The 24,076-nt window shown below is 40.3% G+C and overlaps 1 protein-coding gene across 1 annotated transcript; it reads left to right on the top strand.

The window, feature by feature from the left end:
* Positions 1–4,169: 4,169 nt before the first annotated feature.
* Positions 4,170–23,076, top strand: pkp2 (plakophilin 2). Its single transcript, XM_015958358.3, has 13 exons — positions 4,170–4,432; positions 8,573–8,643; positions 11,386–11,618; positions 11,771–11,909; positions 13,982–14,189; positions 14,961–15,138; positions 15,422–15,539; positions 16,538–16,699; positions 16,982–17,158; positions 17,463–17,616; positions 17,700–17,868; positions 17,973–18,051; positions 22,854–23,076. The coding sequence occupies exons 1-13, from the start codon at positions 4,282–4,284 to the stop codon at positions 22,923–22,925; spliced, it is 1,911 nt and encodes a 636-aa protein (XP_015813844.3). The 5' UTR covers positions 4,170–4,281; the 3' UTR covers positions 22,926–23,076.
* The last annotated feature ends 1,000 nt before the right edge of the window (positions 23,077–24,076 follow it).

The following is a 24,076-nucleotide window of genomic DNA, read 5'->3' as shown; positions in this document are numbered from 1 at the left end:
TTATTTATCAGCTCTTTCTCTTAAGTATTAAATCATGTCTGCTGTTATTCTGCAGACTTCCAAAGAATTAAACTATGAGGACAAACAAAACAGTTTATTTTGAATAAAAACATTAGTGATTTTCTGATTTTACTTCTGAATACTGCAATTTGTATCAGACCTCACTGTTCTAACTGATGATCAGCTACCGTTTCCTTGTTAAATGTGGTTTATACTGAAAAATTACAAATGAATCCACCAATTACTGTATTTTATGATTATATTGTAGCCTTGATAGCTGAACTGAGAGTCGTGGAGTTTCAGAAAAGGAAATCCAGTTTTAACGTGGGCCATCTCTTCTAAATAAAGGTAAACTAATTGGAAAACTAAATAGATTTGAAAAGAAAATTCTCAAAAAGAAGCTGTTTTCCTCTTGCTCGCGCAACTACCCCTTCAAAATAAAAGCCTTTCCCCTTGCTTTGACAGCTTGAATGACAATTTGTTGTAAACCACAGAGAGATTTGTAAATAAAGTTAGGAAGTGTTGTAAAATGTGTTTTTAAACCGAACGTACTTGTAAATTTCTCTTAATATTTTCTATATTTTTAAAAGATGTACAAGCAGCAGAAAATGAGGAAGCGTGTACAGCATTGGGTGTTTTCACCACATTTGATGATGCCACAGGCTTTTAATGTGAAGGGTTCTGAAAATCCCTCTAAAACTCGAGATGCGCTTCAAAATAAGATGTCGCGTTAACTGGACTCTGATTAAAACATCTGCAAAGAACGAAGACAGAGTTGATGGTTAATGTTAAAGTTGACATGTTTTAGGAAAATTGTGTTAAATTGTTGCTCATTTTGCTAACAGGTTTTTATTTTTGTGCCAGCCAGGCTGAATTGTGCAGATGCATTAATTAATTTTTTGTTGTGATTGAAATATAATCATAAAGATCAAAGTAATTTTATAATGTTTGATTCCTTTTCTTTAAAAGCGGGAAAACGATTCTGTCATTGATCACACAGGAGGTTAGTTTTGTCACCTTCAAGCCTGGTTTCCTTTATCCTCCCTTTTGGTGCTCTGCTCTGCTCCTCCAGTATTTCATTCATCAGTTATCTATCATCTTAGCCTCGGTTGGCTGGCTTCTGTGTCTGTATGTGCATAAATGTTTATTACAGGTTGATGAGTTTCAAATGTTATGTGCCAAATATCTAAATTTGTGTTCAGGTGATGGAAAAAAATCTTTATGTAAATGTCAGAAATGTCATAAAATGCAAAAAAGAAGGTGAACTTCAAATCAGATGAATCTTCTACAAACTAAACAAAAAGTGGAATTTGTTCATCGGGTAAAAAAAACTACAATTTGAACTTGAATCCACTACTCCAGATGTTACACAGCTGCTGCCTGAAAAACTTGTGCTCCACTTGCTAAGATCCTATTTGAATGTTTGGAGTTGATTTCCAGCTGGTTTTCTGATCCTATCAAGAACATTTTTCATTACAGTTTGACATGATGTGCAAAGTGAGGTTCTGTGTCAGAGTGACTTTGGACTGGAACGATTGTTTTTATGAAAAAACGATTGCATTAAAGGAGAAACATCAAACAGTAACAGCTGTTGAACGGGCATTTCTTTAGAGTAAATCTTGAGCTTCATGAAGCAAAATGTCAAAATTGCCTGATTTAGTCAAAATATTTAATATTTAAGGTCTCCTGAACTAGTCAGCGCTGATGAAACTGAAAAAGTTTTAAGAGCAGGTTCACTGAGAAACCGTTTCTTTTTAAAATAATCAGTCGCTCTGAGTTTAACGTGCAGGCTGGACGTCCTTTACCCCTATTTCCTTCATTAGCTTGTGATAAAATAATTAATGGTGAAACTCTAGGATTTGAAAAGCCTGACAGATCTACGTCACCCTGTCACTTAACATTCATGGACTCACCCATCTTGGCGATGGTGAAGGATGTTGTTGATTTGACGTCCAGGAAACAGCAAAGAACAACTTAGCTAGTAGAAGCTAACTGTTAGCAACTCTACAACGCAGCAGAACTCCTCCAGGCTTGTGTTATTTGTGCAGATAAAACATCAACGTTACAAAGCAGTCAGTGGTAGAGTTGAGTTGCTGTTAGCCAATCAGGGGAAAGATGTCCAAATATCAGGAAGTAACACTCCAAATCCTATCTTCTGAAGTTACTTTCTCCTGCGACTGACTTCTACGTCCTCAGACAGGCGCACCAGAGCTTTTTCATTCATTCAACACATTCATTCATACTAGAGACCACTGCAAATGTATTATAAACATGAGTAAAATTGAACTTTAATGTAACAACTCTGTTGAGAGTTTTTAACGACATCCTCCTTGCAACAGATTCGGGAGATTCTGTGATTTTAGTTCTCTTAGATTTGACTGCACCATAATATTTTAATGTCACACTTGGAGCAATGCGTCGGGATTTGTGGCACTGCCCTGGAGTGGTTCAGATCATATCTTGCACAGAGAAGTTTCTGTGTCAGCTTAAACAGTTTCCACTCATCCTCTGTTCCATTGTCATGTGGGGTTCCTCAGGGCTCAATACTTGGTCCTCTACTTTTTAGTTTGTATCTGCTACCTCTAGGATCCATTTTTAGAAAGTACAAAATTGCCTTCCATTGCTATGCAGACGATACACAAATGTATCTCCCGCTAAAGCAAAAAGATGGCTTGCAGTATAAAATCTCTTGTGGTTTGTTTGGATGAGGTAAAATCTTGGATGGCTTTTAACTTTTTAAATTTTAATGAGAAAAAGACAGAGATAATTGTCTTTGGTACTGGTACCTCTAGCAGGCCCACTCCTATGGACTTAGGCCCCCTGGCTCTGCACAGAAAGCCAACAGTGACCAACTTGGGTTTTAAAATGGACAGTGATTTTAGGTTGGACAGTCAGATCAGTGCAGTTGTCAAATGCAGCTTCTTCCATTTGAGACAGTTGGCAAAGGTAAGGCATATTTTGACTAAAGAGGATTTTAAAACTGTAACCCATGCTTTTATTACAACTCGTCTGGATTACTGTAACTCTTTGTATTTTGGTATGAGTCAGTCCTCACTGTCTCGACTTCAGCGTGTGCAAATTGCTGCTGCTCAACTTTTAACTGGTACAGGAAGGAGTGAACACATCACTCCTGTTTTATCATTACTGCACTGGCTTCCTGTCCATTTTAGGGTTCATTTTAAACTTTTTTTTATTTGTTTTTAAGTCTTTAAACAGTCTTACCCCGACCTACCTCTCTGAGCTATCGATTCCAACCAGGGCGCCTCCAGCGATCTTTATCCGGTCCCGGGAAAACGTCGGAGGAAAAGAGGTAAACGAGCAGGAATCCAGGTGAGAATAAGACTTCTCTTAAAGTGTGGTTTATCTAGTAAACATCGGCGTGATCTTCTAGCTTCTTTTCCTTTGTTTGGTGACTTGAGCGCCACTTCCGCATTCCCGCCAGGCCGCGTTGCGGCGCGGTTTCTCCGTCCAAGTTTTTTAAGGTCAGTTTATCCTCATTCCTCAGTGGTTTCTCCTCCTGTTCTTCTTCTTCTTCTTCTTCTTCTTCTTCTTCTTCTTCTTCTTCTTCCACCTTCCTCAGGATCCACTGATTTCTCTCTTTCCTATTCATTCTCTCTTTCTTAAAAAATTTTAATCACAATTGTCTATTTTTTGCTCATTTTAAATATATTTTTAACCATTTTATGAATTTTTTAAAATATTTTTACATTTTTTGTTTTTGTGAAGCGCCTCATGATTTTTATCTTGAGGCACTATAGAAATTATATTTTCTTCTTCTTAGTATGTAAATCTATTTCAACAAACATTACAGATCCACGTGTGGCCACAAGAACTTTTTACAAGCTAAATGTCTGCTTTGGTCATAAATGTTTGATTCCTATAGGCTATTATTTATTTTAGTCCACAATTTTGATTAGCTAGAAACATAAAATGGTTGTTGTTTCTGAAAATGTAAAAAACATTTTATGGTGACTCTTTTATTTGTATAGCCTCATCAGAATGGGTCCAAAATAGACATAGAAATGAAAATATGTTGATCTATATCAACAGCTATTCTAGAAATGCTAGTGAGGCTGCTCTAATGTCGCTCCAAGCCGGGCTACAAATGGCCCCCGGCCCGGAGATTTCTGTCAACAGGTAACGTTTTAGCCCCGCCCACATCACCGTCGGTGGCCCCTCCTCCTTAGTGCTGGACAACAAAGCAGAGTTGGCATTTATTTCAGGGACGGAGTTTATTGAGGCTAACGACGTCATTTCTTTACCAGTTTGCTCTGGTCCAACATGGAGAGGACGCGTCTACTTTACACCAGTTTGGCTCTACCGACCGAACCGCGGTCTTGGTCCAGAAGCAGGCTAACCGACCCGGGCTTCAGAGTTTCGCAGCAGGTTCGGCTCACAATGAGACAGCGGCAAAAGAGCAGCTCGGCAGACGGTAACGTTGACTTTCAGAACCTTCTCGGTGAAACTGCAGGAAACAGAGTTAAAGTCAGTTGTTTACTCGTTTTTATCAGTGAGCTTTTTTATTTGTGAATAATACAGTAATGGCGGGGGAACCCAACCCAAACAGCTTTCCTGTCTTTTGAACTTAATTACGAAGGTGCCAAGTTGGCAGCCACCCTATAATCAGCCCCTAATGTCAGAATCAGTTTACCACAGATCCTCAGTTAGGTTATTTAGAGTAATGGCGATGACTGCGAATGGAATGCATAGTTAGTAGTTCCCTGATCCAACAGGTTCCCACAGTTTCACCATTGTCTGAGGGCAGCAAAAAGCCACCTCCACAGCTCTGTTATAGGCTGGAAATGCAGGTAATCAAAGGACAGCGTGCTTTTAACTTTATAAGACACTTGCTTTCATTTTAATGTGCACAATGAACATTTATAACAATGTAAGAGGGTCCAATTACAGCAGAGACCGATTTCTATTGTTTGGTCCCAGATGGCACAGTCTGGATGACCTGTGGTTAAAGCAGAAATATAGAAAGCATTCAGATAAAATCCATAGAATTCAAAACATCACAGGCTAGTCAGGTTCCAGTATAAAACTAGAGGTGTGACCAAGTCACTGCTTTGCAAGTCACAAGTCTTTCCAGTCAAGTCTTGAGTCAAGTCAAAGACAACCAAGTCCAAGTGGAGTCCATTGTCAATTATGTGGAAGTCCAAGTCAAGTCCAAGTCCTTAACTTAGAATTTTCAAGTAATAATCAAGTCGATAATAAATAAATTCCAGTATTAAAGCTTCTTAAATAATTTATTTGCTCAAACAAGCAGAAAATGCAAATGAAACTGATTGTCAACAAAGTGCTGCTGCATTTAGCAATAAATCAAACCCAGAACAAAGAACGATTTATGATTTTTGTCCATGTCGTGCCACTTTTGTGCTAAAATATCAAATATGCTTAAGTTATCATCAAGTCAACAGATGCAAGTCGATTCAAGTTGCAAGTCGTTGGCGTTCAAGTTCGAGTCAAGTTGTAAGTCTTTATAGATTTTATCAAGTCAAGTCAGAAGTCATTAAAATAATGACTTGAGTCCAAGTCATGTGACTCTATTCCACACCTCTGTAAAACTCACAGACATCATTTGTTAATATTAGCTCAATATGGATATAATTGCCTACATTGTGTGTCCCTGATATAGACTGCTCATGTCTTTAGCACTTTTCTAAGTGATGGACCCCAAAGTGTACAGTCTTGGGTTGGGCGATTGGATGAATTATTCGATGATAGACTGAGGCTTTCAAAGGTCATTATTACAAGAGCAGTTTGTTTATTGATTTATTTGCCCAAGAGTATGTTTGTTGATAATGACTCATGCAGATGAGCAGATGGTTTAAACTTTAAGCACAGACTACATCGTGGAGGTAACATAATTAGTCAAGAAAACATTCCCATCTGAGCATTTTCTCACGTTCTCATATATTCTCCGCATCTCACTGTTGACAGTGTGCTGAAGAGGAGCTCGGAGCGCGTCAGTCACAGACCTGTGCACATGAGTTCTATGTCAGGTGCTTCCAGATCTGGAAAGTGGAAACCCTTCTTTCAGAGTCTTGTTGATCTCTGATAACTTCATTTGGAGGAATGTTCAAACGTTTGGCTGAATTAGCGCTTGTGGTTCCAGTCTCCAGTGTGTCAGCATAGCACTGATTCAGCCTCCACAACATCTCATCAATCTGTCTGAGGCAAAAGTCGAGAACATCACCAGTATAGCGTCCTCAGAAAGCATCGAGACATTTGATTATGGACGGACAATCAGGTGAACTGTTGAGGTTTACACAGTAGCTCAGGAGGTAGAGCGGGTTGTCCAGTAATCGGAAGGTTGCAGGTGTGACCCCGGTTCCTACCAAACACTGCTGCTGTTGTGTTCTTGGGCAAGACAGTTAACCTGCCTTGCCTGCTGGTGGTGGTCAGAGGGGCCAGTGACACAAGTGCTCTGCAGCCTCGCCTCTGCCACTGTGCCTCAGGGCAGCTATGGCGACATCGTAGCTCATCCCCACCAGCGTGTGAATGTGTGTGTGCATGGGTGAATGACTGATTGAGTTGTGAAGTACCTTGAGGGGTTGTAGAACAGGTGTCTTTGGGCTGCTGCATCATGTCATTGCACCTTACAGCTGTGCTTTTTCTCAAAGTAATCCCAAGTCAAAAATGGTGCCTGTGATTCCTTTGTGTTACTTTTTATTTTCACTTGCTGTCAGTAGGGATGCACCGATGGATCGGCATTTGATCCCAATCGGCCGATAGCTCCCCTATCGGTTTTGATCGGAGTTTTCAAAATAGATCAAAGCAGACCGATCAGGTAGGGTTGTCACGGTAACCGGTGTAGCGGTAAACCCCGGTAAAAAAAAGTTGACAATAATAACCGTCTTGTTTTTTAAAAAACTATATTATCTCGGTGGGTTTACCGTGGCTGCGGTGTAGGCGCGGTGACCCTTACCAGCCACCGTATCATCTGCTGAAGTTGCCGGCGGCACATGCACACTTTGTTGTTTACAGCCAAAACTTTCTTGAAGCTAAAGCTGAAATAATGGCCAAAGGAGGAGACGGCAGTGCTCAGGAGGACATTTTTTATCCCTCAAAGAAGACAAAGTCGAAAGTACGGGCATCTTTTGGATATTTGAAGAATGTCGAGGGACAGTTTATAGAAGACGGCTATCCTGTTTGCAGCACGTGCAGAAAAAGTGTCTGTGAAAGGCAGCAACGCTTCAAATCTCATGACACATCTGCGTGACCATCACCCACAACTCTACAGTCAACGCAAGGCAAGCTAGCGTTAACGTTTTAGCTAAAATGCGTGATCCGATGATTTGGGTTGAGCGAGAATGCAACGAGTGGCTATATAAAGCAGCCGCAGCGTCGCTACCTGCATATAAACCGTGTCGCGGACACCCCCATGTTGAAATGACGCTATGCATTACGGGGCTCCCAGGGGCAGATAAGAGTTGGTCTCTCTCCGAGAATAATTATGAATTTAACAATGATTACTGCCTGATGACATTTTCCCACATCTGCAAAGCTCGCTGGAAGGACACAAACCGAGGACGATATTTTCCTGATATAGGGTTTATTACTCAAGTAACGGTAAAAAAGTATCTGATTAGAAGGCTACTTGTGTACTGAGTATCATCTGATCTAATATTGTTAAAATGATGACATCAAACAGACATAAAATAAGAAGTTATGGGCAAATATTGGCATTTTAAAGACTAAAGGGAAAAAATGTAAACAAATAAACAACATAATTACAAAATAACACATTTTAGGCAAAATTTAGGCACAAACTGAGGACAATATATCCTGACATACAGGGTTTATTTAATTGTGTGAAAAAGTAGCACGTTTAAAAAAAATATCGAGATAATACCGAAAACCGTGGTAATTTTGGTCACAATAACCGTGAGTTTAAATTTTCACACTGTGACAACCCTAATACAGACCATTTTAGATTAGGTTACATTTCCTTTATTCCCAGATTATGTAGTTTGTAGCACTCATTATAATGTTGTAGAAAATTTCTGGCCAATCCATGTGATTGGTATCGGTATCGGTGATCAGCATTATTCGATATCGGTATCGGTGATCGGCAGCAAAAAACCTGATCGGTGCATCTCTAGCTGTCAGTGTGATTATTTAGGTTTCCAAGCAGAATTAGGATCACTATTCAGTCATTTTAAGGACATTTCCACACACAAGACTAGTTGTTACCATTCACTTACACTGTTTAATGCTAAGCTAAAGCTAAATGAGTACTGCCAGATCACGAGAATGACTAACCTGGTTATAAATTGTTTTCTTCCTACTTTTATAATTATGGTGGATATGGCAATAGACAACGTTTTAGTTACAATAACATATCAGACCTAGAATGACTAAGATTGCCATTAATTTCATGAATATTATCAAAACATCTGTGTAAACGTTTTAGTGTCACCATGTTTCCCTTTTTCTCTTGTTATTGGCTTGTTTTCATGCAAGTTATGGTGCTGTGAGCTCCAACTGTTCTGTCTCAGTTGAGCATGACAGAAAAAAATTGCTCATGTACGTTTTTCTAAAAAATAATTATTGGATTTTTTTTCAGGTGGAGTCAATTCAATCACATTTACAACAAACTCTGTTGATGCCGCTGATGGGTCTTTGTCTCGCTCAAAGGTAGCTTATAAAAATGTTTCAAGCACCAACACACACATTCAGAATTTCAGTTTTATATTTGTCACATAAAGGATCTTGCTCTGCCATTCTCTACGGCTAAAACTTCATTTAGGCTACAGTTGAACCTGTTTGGATCTGACAAGGTGCACTTTACATATTGCTTTCTGTCATTTGAATTTAAACAAATTGATGCCTCTTGCTTTATGGTTACAAGCTCTAATCTCATTTTGAACCTCCTAAGACCCAAATTTGTATTTGGTGTTGTAGCGATAAATATAGATTTATATCTATATTTCAAATGTGGCGTAGATTTAGCTTGTTTATGATCTTATATTAATAAATTGGGGCACCACCCAGCCTTTGTTAGTGTGACTGGGAACACTCGAGGGGAGATTTGGATTTTGTTCAAGGTCATCAGTCTAAATTTTAACACCACAAATTAGTCTGAAAGCTGAGTTCTTGTCAGAATGCGTCGGCTATTCTCGAGATCGCTAGAAATAATCAGGCGTGATTTATGTTTTGTGAGTTTATTACAACATCAGTTACATTGACAAAAGGACCAAACACAGCTTCTAGTTTCATGCATGGGATTGAGAAAATTGTTAACTCAAAGCTTTATGGCAGTGATAGGAAAACTGATCCGTAGTAAAAGTGGAAATTCTGTGACACCAGGATTATAGAAAAATGGGGAATAATTTCTAAAGGGGGACAAAGTGAAGTGTGTGTGTGTGTGTGTGTGTGTGTGTGTGTGTGTGTTCGGGGGCTCGTTATGGCAGAAGAAGAAAGGGGATCTTGAAGGCTAATGTGAATCTGGGATCGAAATAAAAACACGCCATAAAGAAATGGACTAATCTGAATTCAATAATCGGGCTTAGCACAAAAGTCAGCCAGCTGAGATGCTTCACAGACCTTTTTCTGTTGCCAAGAGGTGTCCTGTGGGCTGGTTCAGCCGGTCCAGAAGCTTAAATGCGGCCTTCAGGGGCCGTAGGACTTTTTGGCACCTCAGCTTAGGTCAACAGTGTCTGTAGTTCAGGAGAATCTCGTTCCCCGAGAGTGGCTGTACTTTAGGTTCCTTCACTTCAGCGGCCTCGAAACGTGGAATTCAGATCACGGGTCCAAATTATTCCAAACAGAGCTGAATCATCAAACTGTTCCAAATTGCTCTTACTCTTAATATGAAAACTCGACGAACACGCAGACTTCCGGTTTCACGTAGGAAGTCAAAACAAAACAACGGAGTTGGTTCTAAGTTTTTACCGTAACTTTTGAGAGCTAATTACTGTAAAGCGCCGGGTTCTGCTGGGCCAGATGGAGAACAGCCTGCAGGGATGTGCTTAAGGCGTCCTTTTTTCTTTTCTCTTCTGCCGACACGAGGTTTGCACTGTGGCTTTGCAACCTTCTGGGTCACTCCCACATGCATTTCACTCCTTAACCACCTGATGGTACTGTGGCTCTTTCACATAACCCAGTCTTACAACCATGGGAAATTCATGCTCACAATTTAACAGTTATTCGTATAAAGTATTACTTTAGCATCAAAGTATTACTTTAAACGGGAAAGAATTAACTTCAGGTCTTAAGCTTGACTGTATCACTTTTAGCATGGGTTTTTAACTGGTGAAACACAATGGCAGAAGTTTAACATGAAATAAAACACAAGACAAACAGTTTAGGTCTGTGGCTGATAAGATTTTAAATTAGAGCACCTTGATTTCTATTTTAAGGGTAAACAACCTAAACACCTTCTTTGGTTAGAGATAAACAGAAAAATACCAGGGTTTTGATAAAAACGAGATCCTGGAATCTTCCAGAATGACCCTTGAGAAGTTTTTACGAGCATTCAAACCTTGGGGAGAGCCAGCTCTTGTCAGGTTGACATGGACCAGACCAAGTCCTGATAATGTCTGTCTTTTCGATTGCTTAAGGAGGGAAACAAACAAGTCACTTGGTAAAATTTACATTCCTGGGAAAAGATGTCGGAGTTAGCCAGATGTTCGAAAATGGTCCGTTGGAATTTATATGATTGTAGGTCAGTTTCCAATTCCCCCTTTTTTCTCCTAAGTGTGAAAGAAACCTTTGAGTGAAAATGTTGTTGTTCTTTTCTGTGTAAATCCTCACAAAGTTAACCTGAGGATATAAAATGTGGATTTCTGCTACAGTGTGATTTAAAAGAAAAAAACAATCCTAGTTATATACAGATTAGTCCACCCTCATAACTAAATATTCCATCTATTTTCGGCTGCTTATCTGGTGTCGAGCCGTGGGGGCTGCAGCCTAAGCAGGGAGGCCCAGACTTGCCCCTCCCCAGCCACTTGGGCCAGCTCCTTCGGGGGAATCCTAAGACGTGCCCTGACCAGCCGAGAGACTTAGTACGTCCAGCGTGTCCTGGGTCTTCCCAAGTGGCTGAGAAGAGGGAAGTCTGGGCCTTTGTGCTTAGGCCTGCAACCCGACCCCAGATAAGTGGGAAAAGATCAATGGATGGACTCGTATTTTAGCCAAAAATACCAAAATAATTTTTTGAAAGTTAAGGAACTGAACAAAAATCTTTGTGTTTATCTTTTAATAAGTAAAATTGGAAATACATTTTTATCAATGACATACCTGTTGATTTACATTTGTCTTTGACTGCAAGTTTCCTGAAAAGATGGAAGTTTTTAAAAGTAATATTGAAAATAAATGCCATTCCATCATGGTGTTTTATAGATAAGCTGATGAAACTTCTCATTACCTTTTTCTTCACAGACTAATAAATCAGCCCTCCATAGCTCGTCTTTAACCAATTATGAATTGAAATCATCCAGGAGCATGGCAGCACCTCAAAAATCCTTGATGGATGTGTTCAGCACTAATTCTACTGTGCGTCGCACAACAAACACCATTGCACATGGCAGTGAAACTCGGGGCAAAGGGGACAGCCAGAAGACCCTGAACCAAAAATCCTCACAGCTGTCTGTAAACAGCACAAGGGTAAAAAGGTCAATGAAGGCAGCACTCCACACATACAGAAACAGACTCACTAAACAATAATATCTGTGTTTACCCTATATTGTTTTCTGATAATGCCATATTTGCACTGTTTTTGGTTCACGTCATGAAAAATATGATGAAATTATAACCTCCTGTGTAGGAATTTGGGAAATAATCCTCCAAAGATGACGCTGGAGAAGGCTGTACACTTTCTCCTGAATCAGAACGAGGAAAAGCTGATTGCTGGAGCTTCCCACATACAACATGAATGCTTCCGTGACCAATGTGCCAAGAGTACGGTAAGTTTGATCAGTTTATTGCTTTTGAAACCTAGTAGAGGTTAAAACTGTGGAATGAAAACTGACAAATCGCCCTGCTGGTGCATTTCTTTAGCCTAGAAATCTAAACCAACTGTAGCAGTAGCAAAGGATTTAGCTCTGCAGTTTGGTCTAGCCACTCTCCATTGTAGCCTCAGCAGGCCTACAAATGATCAGTTTTATGTCTTGCCAATCACATCACTCTTGTTAGCCTGGATGGATGGATAGGTAGATAGGTAGATAGATAGAAACTTTGATACAGATGCAAAGTCCAGCAAAACAAACACACAATTAAAGACAATACAACATACAAATAATAAAAAAATAGTCATCATAAAATACACATTAAAAAAAGATACACTACCACAAAATACAAGAGTACCAGTGCTGCCATTGAGAGCAGCGACAGAGAAAAACTACAAAGATGGTGTCAACTCAGGAATGACTTTGGGACAGGAATCAACTTTGGACTATTTAGACTTGAGCTTTTCTATAAGACATGAGCAGATGGAGATACTTCAGTCATTTATTTCGATTAAGAATATATTTGCTTCTTCTTTGATGGTGAATGGTGGTCAGCGTTGGGAAAATTCATTTTAAATTTGTACTAGTTCATAGTTCTTTTTTGCCCAATTTGTAGTGGTGAGCTATTACTCTAACAATACTGGCATTTTCCAATTGTTGCCACCTGTTTTGTCCACACGCTACAGTATATTCTCAAAAAATGAGAAATAACTTGTTTGAATGGCTTTTTAATTTTTTTTTAAAGCAATTATTAAACAATCTGAGGAAAAGAACCAGACTGAGGTAGGACCTCAAAGTGCAAAACATTTAAACCTGAATTATCTTGTAAGTCACTTTTCAAATGTTGTGAATGCATTTTCCGAGTTGTTTACCCAAAGAAATAGAAAAGTTGGCTTATAGAGTGCAACAATCGGCCCCAAATAAATTAACAAAAAACAGCAAAAAAAAAAAAATAAATAAATTCATTGGTGCAACTCTGTGACTATTATTTCCAGACTTTATGTCTTCCCCGTATTAATGGTGTGTTCCATTTCTTTTCGATACTCAGAAATTCCATCTCCTGAGAAGGAAAAATCGATTAGAACACCCCTGAAGTCAGTGAAGGTTTTTTACTCCCAATTTCAAAGTTCAATATGGCAGTTGTACACAAAAGCTGTAGCCGGGGTGGAAACGTCTTTATTTTACAAGATAAACTTGTAAGGGTGCATCTAGGGCTGGGTGATGCAACCTAAAATCAGTATCACGATATATTGAGGATTTCACCTTGATAACAATAAAGATAAATGGACGATAACTACTGGTATGCGCAGAAACAAACGTTGTCCACTAGATGGGGTTGTCATGTGTATTACCCTGAGAAATTTATCAGAAATTTAGATAATGATTTGATTTACTGCCCAGCTCTAGGTGCATCTAAAATCAATGTTACATGTAGTTAAATTTTCTTCTGAGGTAAATGTAAAGCACCTTTAGATCTGTTAACAGCATAGACCTTTAAGAGTGGACACTGCATTGACTGCTACTGCTTATGTTGACTGCATTTGCTGGTTCTACTCTAGCTTTAGCTCCATGGAGTTCTGTAGCTCTCAAACTGTGAGACCGTGCCTTTCATTGGCCTATTTGCAAACCACAGAATGAGCATGCTCACTTTAATATTCGTCAGACATAATACGAGCAAGTTCAGCTCACATTCACAAAAATATGAACAAGTTCACAAATGTCCAATGAACTTGTTCAGGCACAACACTGATGGCAAACCGCTCCGTTGACTGACGTTTGTAGCGGTGAGTTCGTCACGTTGTTTGTTTCTCCATCTGGTCCTGGCACTGTCCAATTGATGCCGAGACAGAATGAAAGACAACCGTGGGGTCTGCCCCATAACTGGGTGGTTTCAGTGGCTTATGACAGATTATACATATATAGGATGGCTTGCCAGGCTAACATTTCTGTGTAATGAACTTGTAATTTTAGTGGGGGGAGTATTTGCCACTTTGTGAATCTGTCTGGGAATTACCCTCTCTTGCTTTCAGATTCAGAGGCTGGGCGGCATTGAAAAGCTTTTGCCACTTCTTGGTAATGAAAGTGAGAACGTGCAGTGTGCCGCCGCCGGAGCCCTGCGCAACGCCGTCCACCGGCATAATGACAATAAGTGGAAAGTGAATGAGTGCAATGGCATTGAAGCCATTTTGAGTGCACTGAAAAGCAGCTGTTCTAAGGAGACAATACGCCATCTCACAGGTCAGTTTTTTTCCCTTTTACTTTTGTGTTAAATATTTTATTTTTGTTCTGTAGTTACATTTTGGGTGACAATCACTATTGCTTTCACCCTACCTGACCTTGTATGCTTTGTTTACTTTCTTCAGTGTCAACAAAAAAAAAACTGTAAGGGTGCTATTTTGTTTTGATGTGACCTAAATTATGTTTGATGGCCTCAAATCATGTTGAGACATTTTCCTTTTTCTTGCATGAAGAAAATAAGTCAGGTAAAAGAATTTTAGTTTGTTCAATTTGCAGCTTATGCCACTAGATGTCACTGCCCCTTTAAAGTATTTGTTAATTCCATAAACTGGCTTCAAAAGAGCTGCCATCATGATGATTTATTTATTTAAGATTAGGGCTGGGCAATATGGCCTAAAGTCAATATCACGATATATTGAGGATTTCACCTCGATAACAATAAATGGACGATAACTACAGGTAAGCGCAGAAACAAAAGTTGTCCACTAGATGGGGCTGTCACACGTATTACGTTGAGTCACGTTTTTATGTGACAAGGTGGTACAGCTTCTTAAAGGGACATGAACATTGCCAACCTACACACCTTTTCATTTGTTTACTGTCAAATTTGTTGACATGGGAAAAATTATCTCGATAAGAGTCAGAAATTTCGATAATGATAAATTTTCGATTTATTGCTCAGCCCTATTCAAGATGAAACTAAAAAAGTAATCCTACTGTCTTGATGAAGTAAAAATTAATATTTTTTTTTCTCATCCGTTTTACTTTTAGGTCTTTTGTGGAATCTATCTGCTTATGAGGACTTAAAAGAGATGTTCCCTGAAGAAACTGCATCAATCCTCACCAAAACAGTCCTGGTGCCGACCTCTGGCATTTTCAAAGATGATAATCCAAAACATGAGCTTAATGCTGACACCGAAGCTTTCTGCAATGCATTAAACTGCATACAGTAGGTGTTGCAACTAGAGGAAATAGACAAAGTTTTTATAATTTGTTTGACAGGGATATGAGAATCCAGGAGTGAACACTTCTTTACACAAACACTGTTGGAAATGGAAGTGACAAATTTAGAAGTTATTTTGAACCTTGTCAGATTTATTATGAAAATATTTTACCTGTACTGGGCTGATTGTGGATCATGTAATTGTTTTTTTTTTAATGTTTGCTTTATTTACATGGATCTGATTATTAGCTATTGATTTTCTCGTGTGTGTGTGTGTGTGTTTGTGTAGAAATCTGAGCTCTGCAGGAGACAACACCAGGAAAGTTCTAAGAGACTGTGAGAATCTCATTGATTCTCTTGTTTACTATATCAGAAGAACTGTGGACGACAAAAATGCTGATGACAAGGTAAGGCAAAGCCAGCGGGAACAGAATGTCCGCCCTGGGACTGGGAGATCGGGGTTCAAATCCCGATTGAGTCATACCAGAGACTTTGACAATGGGATCCAACACTTACCTGCTTGACACTCAGCTTTAAGGGGTTGGATTGTTTACTCCAACAAATAGATCCTGAGGTTTTCCAGGCACGTCCAACTGGGAGGAGACCCAAGGGAAGACCCAGGACACGCTGGAGGGACTATGTCTCTCGGCTGAATGGGAACACCTTGGGATTCCCCTGGAGGAGCTGGCCCAAGTAGCTGAGGAGAGGGAAGTCTGGGCCTCTCGGCTTAAGCTTGGTTTATGTTTGACGCATTCACTTTCCGCTTGGTGATGCGGCTCGCGGATGGAACGCGCTTCACAACTCGCAGCGTTTATGGTTCATGCGGCCTGTCTCAGCAGTGAGCCACTATTCTCCCAAACTGTAGGGGGCAGCATGGAGCTCTACGGCATGCATCCAACACTACACCATAGTAGAAGTAAAAACTGTTGTTTACAACATGGCATTCCAGCATAACAGCGTCCTCGTGTTTTCCGACAGTGCAAGCTATTTCTATCCAAGAATTATTAACAACATGTTGATCACGGTGATCTCTGAGAGCTGAATCATACAAATGTTTGTATTTACGAACCTCTGCCATACTAGTTCTTGCCGGTCTGCCATGTTTTTCCGCGTCCGACCGTCCGCGTGGTTAGAAAATTTCCTAGGTACGCGTTGCAGAAATTTTGGGCCGTGCGGAGGCGCGGTGGAGGGGCGTGGTTGTTAAAATGACGCAAAATGACGCAACTTTTCCACGCGGACCTCGCAGACGCGTCAAGCATAAACCAACCTTCAGGCTTCTGCTCCCGCGACTAGACTCCGAATAAGCGGTGGATGGGTGGATATATTTAAAAATGTGGATCCTTTGTAGATTGTTTCATCAGTTTGATAGGATTGTTTTTAGATACCTCTTTTACTTTTTATAAAGTCAACAGGAATCTCTGTGCACATTCTGCACAACCTGACATATGAGTTTGAACCAGAGCTTCCAAAGAAGATTACACGATGTTCCAGTGAATCTCAGAAAAACGTGGCTTCCGAGCGGACGCGTGTTGGCTGTTTTCCACGTCGCACTGCAAAGGTCACAAAGGTAATTCATGTTACGGCATAATTACTTTATCAACACTCTTTTTTTGAATGCTCGAGAAAAATTCCATTGACTTATGTCTAAAACAGCTCCAGGTGAAAGTGAAGGCAAACTTCCTGTTTCATTACATTAGAAATCAAAGTAGAAGTGAAATGTTTCATTACTGATTTGTGAGTTCCTGCTGGACTGTTGCCAGTTCCGAGAATGCAAAGATTTTATTTTGCTTAGTTGATTTAAATCTGAACCCATCAACATGAACTTTGAGGCTCTTGACTGTCCCACCAGGATCCAGAGGAAGAGTCACCTGTGCTGAAGGAGCAAACATCCCCCCAAGGTTCGGAGTATCTGTGGAGTTCCATCACCATGCGGTTGTACCTGTCGCTGCTGGTCTGCAGCCAGAATGTCACAACGCAGCTAGCTGCCATTGGGGCGTTGCACAATGCCACCGCTGGAAGCGGAGAGGTGAGAAGGGACAGAGCTGTGCTCTTTGTAAAGTTTAAGTTGTTTATGTGTGTAAGAATGGACTTTATGGTGGGATCAGTGGTCTTTATATAATATAAATGACATGAAGCAGCTACAGCTAAAAGCTTTTTTTTTTGCATGTTTAATTACCATTCAGTGTTTATGTGAATCTGTGTGTAAATCACATTTTAAAGCAAGTTAGGGTTAGGGTTGTTTGCAATCAGAAAACCTGGCTGCTACCATGTTTTAATCCTGTAAATCCAAGTGAAATAAACACGTTGATCGTTTTCATGTGGCTTGACAGATGCCAAAAATTGTGGCTGCCACTTTAAAAAGGGAGAAAGATACACTCAAAGTCATCGAGACGTTTTTACAAAAGAAAGATGAGAACTTGATGAAGGCAGCCATTTCTCTGACCAGAAACCTCTCTCAACACAGAGTATTCCAGTCTACCATTGGTAATCCCACTTCTAACATTTTCAGTACTATTCGGGATATTTTAGTTTGTATAAATCAGATATTTGTTTTGTTTTACCTCCAGTGAACAAGATGTTGCCAGAAATAAACAATTTATTGGCAGAAAGAAAAGAGGTGGTGCCTTTGTGTCAGATTCTCATTAATCTGTGCTGGAATAGTACGGAGAACAGCAGAGCTGTCCTCGAAGAGGATATCCTGCCAAAAATAATATACACAAGCAAATTAGAAAACAGGTTGGTGGCTCTAACCCCATCACTGCTTTTAAAGTTCTCCGCTATGAGGCTTTTCTGTTGGAGGGTAAGTGTTTTAAAGCTAATTTCATTTTTCAATCTCTTAGCTATGAAGAGATCAAGAAAGCAAGTATCCTGCTACACATAATGTGGAATCACAATGAGCTCCGTAAGGACTTCAAGGCTGTGAGTTTTCCCACACATAAAACGGTATTTGTATAGGATTAATGTCCTGCCTTTAATCAAGAGCACATTTAGTCAATTTGAGGGCATTAATTGATATTTTCATGCTTCGATCTTGTTCTACTTTTCTTGAGGCAGATGGGATGTTGAGAAGCCAGATATGATTCTGACCAATGAGCTTGAGACCAGGGATGTCCCGATCCGATCACATGATCGGAAATTGGCCCCGATCACGTGGTTTCAGACTGATCGGGACTCGGGCTTTACTTCCCGATCCGGACTCGGATACTGGGTTCAAATTACAGGAGAGGAACTTGGTTCTCCTTAAAGGTTGTCAGGCTCCCCTGATGCCCTTAACTTACACACCCAGAAGGAGCCCAAAAAAGATCCAGTTTCTACCTTTATTATATTATTTATATGGACTCAGAGTAGCGGGGATTCTTTTGAGCAGAGCAGCAGGCAGACCGCTGGTTATTCATGAACTCCAGCTGCGTTCTGCACACGGCCACAGTAACATTTTCTATGTTTCTAAGTGGCGTCACCAAAAATACACAATCAACACACAGTCATTCGTGCCCGTTCATTTTCTCTCTGGTAAATTCTGTCTGTATTTGAGCATGACGTGCGGACGCGCTCGCGCTGCAGCACTCATCACTGGCTCAGCCGGGCAGCATGGCGCACACTCTGCTTTTTTTGCGGTCAATAGATCAATTTGATCTGCTAGTTAAAAAGTTACTTGTGAGGGGAAAAAGAAGGAGGCAGGCAGGAGGTTTTCTGGAGGACTGGGAGATGCAGGAAGATCAGAGACAGACGGGACAGGAAGATGGGAAAATAAAAACCAAGAAGACAAAACAAAGTTCTTAAAAAAATAAAATGTAGGTAGATTTATCCCACTACACGTTTGTACCTGTATAAAGCAGTAATTTATCATCATGTAGTATTTATATAGTTGATAAAATTCAGATCATCTTCAAAACGCTGTCCCACGCCCAGGGACATATCTAAGCATTTTGGGGGCCGAGGCAAAATAGACCCCAGCCAGGTATTTTAAGTTGAAGTGCTATCTGTTTTTATATTAGACTTTTTATATTTGCAATAAAGTCCAAAAGTGAAGAATTTATGTTATTTTTACTTGATTGTTCAAGCTACCTCACAGAAGTGATCTGTTGTAAAAAATTCAAATTAAAAGGTAATTAAATAAAAAATAAGGAACATTTGTGTGCGTGTGTGTGTGCGTGTGTGTGCGTGCGTGCGTGCGTGCGTGCGTGCGTGCGTGCGTGCTTGTGTGTGTGTGTGTGTGCGCTCTGTCTTCTCGATCCCCAGTGAGTCGTGGTGAGTGGCTGCTTATACTGAGCCAGGATTCTCTGGAGGTTTCTTCCTGTTAAAAGGGAGTTTTCCTCTCCACTGTCGCTTTATGCTTGCTTAGTATGAGGATTGCTGTAAAGTCACTGACACTAGTCAGTGACTTGATGCAATGTGCTGGGTTCCTTATATAGGAAACATTTTTTCTGATTGACTTAATGAACTGACCTGAATTGGAATGTTTATTATGTGAAGTGCCTTGAGATGCGTGATTTGGCGCTGTATATAAATGAAATTGAATTGAATTGAATTGAATTCTGGAACAGTTTCTTCCTTTTCTTACTTTTGATACATTAAAAAATATATATATCGGATTGGGACTCGGTATTGGCAAATTCTCAAAATCAAATGACTCAGACTCGGGGGGGCAAAAAAACCTGATAGGGACATCCCTACTTGAGACGGTCTTCTTTTAACTGCCCTTTTTTGATTAGTATACTGAGTTGGCGTGCCCACCATTGGTAGTGGAAGGAAATCCTAAACTCATGCTGGTGACTCTTAACAAAACGAGTGCACCCAAAGGAAGACTGTGGGGATGCACGTGTATAAAAACTGAGCACTTGATCCTGAGATGTTTTGATGAGCTGAGATGCTTCTGGATATGGGAGAATTTCACTGGCATTTGATAAAAAGTAACAATTCGTCCTTCTCCAGCCTTCAGAGAGTACAGACGCTTTTTTCTCAGCTCCCTTATCTCCTTCCCCAAGGCTCTTGTCCTGTCAGCCTACAGAGCACTTCTCTGCATTTCTCCTGAAACCACTACTCTTTTTGGAAATATGGACATAATTAACTGGTCATTCAACGCGATTGATAAAATTTTTTCTATGATGAGAACGGAGAAGGGGGCTCCCACCTGTCCCGAGGGGACATTCGCAGCGGGATATGCACTCGATTCTTGGGAGGTCTGGCGAATCGTGTGTCTTTCTCAGTTGTCCATCAAGGACGTGGAAGATTTGTGTATATTTGGCCTGATGATCACTGGATTTCTTCTGATTAGAGTGGTAGGATATCTGGTTTTCTGGAAATTTGGGAAGACTGGAGCGATTGGAGTGCAACCCTTGCCCATGGAATGTGCCGCTCGTGCGGTGACCTCACAGACTGGGATGTTACTCGAGGTGAACCGTAAGCTGGACAATGTCCTCGCGGCGTTGCCTGTATTAGTACGCAAGATGGATGTCATCTCGGAGAGGGTCGCCGGACGATGTGGGGATGTTTAGAACGTAAAATTGACTTCACTGGTGGGCATGAATGACCACTTAATAGACTCCAAGGCAGAGAGGAAAATTATCTCTGCCTGCCCCAAACAAAGTCATGTTTATCCTTATCTGACGCCAAGGCAGCCTCTCAAGGCTGCTCAACACACCCCCACGAAAGGAGGAATGCTGACAGATGCTGTGTCCCGACCTTCCCCCCCTGCCTTCAGATTGTGACTTCTGCTGAGGTCAGCGACCTGCGGGAAACTCAATGTGCTCTCTGTTCCTTATCTCTCCCTCCCACCTGTTGGTCTGCAGCTGGTTGATGCGCCGTACCGGCAGCTCCCATTGGAGGCTTCAGGATCCCGCCCAACCCCGCCTCCCCATCGGACTCTGATGTTTTGTATCTGTGCTGTTTGTGCTTCTATGTTGAGGAGGGTTTTTTTTGTATAATAGAGTTACTCCCCGCTGGGTCTAACTCTGCTATGCCTTTTTTTTACCTTACCCCCAATTATCCTCATGTAACACCCTTTTCATCTATCTATTAAGGTAGCGCGACTCATGTTGCGAATGACTGCAGTCACCAATTCTTGTCATGTGTCTTACCCATGTATGTCTGATCTCTGAATTGTGTGCACTGAAACTCAATTTCGTTTCTCTGTATGTCCTGCACATGTGGTAGAAATGACAATAAAAACGACTTTGACTTAGACAAGGATTTGGCATAAGTCAAACGGGCAAATAAGTATTTAATACACAATTTCATGTGCTTTCTGTGTTAGTTTTCATTTTGGTCTACTTTTTTAATGTGCATGGGATAGTTAGTGGTGGACCTTGGTTATTTTAAAAGATGGCCTTGATATGTGGCTTCCTATTGGCTGAGGGACGTTTAGCTGGATTGTCTTGCTTCAGTCCAAGAGCATGTGAAAAATCAGCAAGGACAGGTGCAGAGAAAATGTCTGAGCACTGAGGGAAGGAGCTGCAACTCCAGGGAAGGAGATTTGTATGAGTTTCAAGAGCAGAAGAGGCAAATTGAGAGCAAATAAAACACATTTGATTGCTAAAGGAACTTTTTGAGTGTAAACAGTGAGAGAGCAAAACAAAATCTGGCCATGAAAACAACAACGAATGCATTCAAATAGGGAAAAAATGCACTGTTGGTTGAAGGCAGCATATTCATCCCATAATTCTAAGGTAATGTTTCATAGCACCGTATTTCTCCATGTTTCCTCCACCATCCACAAAATGATGTTTCTGAGATGCCGAGCAATGTTTATGAGGCTGGAGTGGTTTACGGTTAAAACTGCATGAAGATGAGCCAACTTGTTTTTATTATAATAGTGATGAATGATGATCAGCATTTGTATAACGCCTTTCTGAGTCAGAGGATTCCAAAGCTCTTTACACTGCAGTCACTCACTCACTCACTCACTCACTCACTCACTCACTCACTCACTCACTCACTCACTCACTCACACACACACACACACACACACACACACACACACACATTCACATACTGACAAACTGACACTAGAGGTGAGGCTGCCATACATGGTGGCAGGTCAGTTGCTCCAACCCTTACTCCCCCACCCCACTCACCCATCAGACCCAGTTTAGTGTTTTCACCAAAAAAAAAGAATTGCATTTATGCAAGTAAACTTAATTATGAATGCAATGCAAACAACGAAGATAAAAAAAATGCAAACAAAATTTACAAAAAATGTGTAAAAAGACAATAAGGTTTATAGAACATATAAACGGCACCATTCTAGAGGGTTCTCCAAACAGGCGAGGGTGTCAAGAATGAACCAGAATCTATTTAAACCAAACTTCATGCCAAATTTCAAGATACAAATTAAACAAAGATTAACAGAGTTCAAAGTGAGCAGTGTTATTAAAAAGATAATGAAATATCAGGGAACATCTACATAGTCCAGTCTGAGTGTAAAAGTCTTTCTAACATTGTGGCACCACAGACTCCAAGACACTCGTCAGATCACTGGTCAGTGGGGATGTGAATCCCCACTGCTAAGGCTGATTCGACTGGCAGATCCACTCCGTGTCGGCCGGTGTTCGACCGGCATGTGTGTGTGTGCGCGTGCGTGCGTGCACGCTGCTTAAAGCTTCCGATGCGCACATCAGTAAAACAGAAGAAGAACTCCTGCAAGCATTTGTTTTAGTCTCGTTTTTTTCCTTGTCACATTTTTCAACACGATGGTTAACAGAAATGTTCTTTTTTCTCAACAGAAACGCTTAAAAAAATCTGATTTCATCAACAAAAACACAAAACGGGCTTTGGAGGCTGTGAAGGAAAAGTAACACTATCTTCCGTTTCCTGTTATTAATCATCTTCATCAGTGACACTTTCTTAATGTTTAAGGACACAAAAACATGATGAAGCATTTTTCTAAACGAGTACACTTTTTTGTTTGTTTACCCTTTTGATTGTTGCTGTGGTGTGACTTTGAGCACATACGTGTCATTTTAACTGCATGAAACTAGCGGCATCGTTTTATTTCATAACAAAAAAATCACACATGTTTGCACTAAATACTTGCCTTTTTGGACCTTTTAAGCCATCTAAATACATTCAGCACACTGTTGCAGTTCCTTAGGGCCTTACTGACAAATGACTGTAGATGTTTTGAAATATTGGAGTATTTTTTTAATGATTTAAACTAAGTATTTGTAGTATGTGGTTTTTCTTTCTTGTACTAAATATTCTCATGAATGATAGAAAAATAATTGTTTTTAATATTTGAAACGAACATGAAGGGGCTCATAAATTAATGTAAAATGCCTATTTAATTGTGTTTTCTGAAATAAACTGTTTTAAAGGAAAAAGCTGAACTTAAGTCCATGTTTTCTTGGTATCTTTGTGAGTACTGCAGCATTGTATGCATGTTGACTAAAATACTTACATGTGAACACAGATTGATATTATATTGTTGTAGCTTATATATTTTATTTTTGTGACTAAAAATTTGCCCCATTTCTTTGGCTCCTGGTTAATTTTTCCTGCCGGGTGACGTTGAGACTCTGAAGCGGCGTTAACCTTGTGGGTCCTGGCAGGTCAAACTGTACTACGGTAAAGTGGACGAGGGGAGGAGTCAGGAGGCGAGACGCCAATCGACACACCCCTTATACAATGTGGTTTGAAAGGCCAAGTCAAAGGAAACTGACTTTAAATAACAAGTTCAGAGAGAGAGAGGGAGAGACAGAGAGATTAGAGGAAAAGTCACATAAAATATGAGTACTATGAGTGATCTTTGAAACTCAACCTCCCTGTCCTCATTCAGACTTTTAACAGCTCCCCCAGAGATGCACATCAGCTAATGAAGTTGATCTCAACTGGGAAGTTGGGAAAAACCAGAATGTAAACATAAATTATCTGAATAAAAAAAAAAACTGCAAGGTAAATAAAATGCAAGTTGGCTCAGATAAATCCTGCAGAGGGCAGTGGTGCTGCA

Source organism: Nothobranchius furzeri, chromosome 1 (assembly GCF_043380555.1).
Source record: "Nothobranchius furzeri strain GRZ-AD chromosome 1, NfurGRZ-RIMD1, whole genome shotgun sequence".
In the NCBI taxonomy this organism is placed as follows: domain Eukaryota; kingdom Metazoa; phylum Chordata; class Actinopteri; order Cyprinodontiformes; family Nothobranchiidae; genus Nothobranchius; species Nothobranchius furzeri.
The sequence above is the reverse complement of the archived record's forward strand: the minus strand, read 5'-3'. Positions and strand labels throughout refer to the sequence as shown.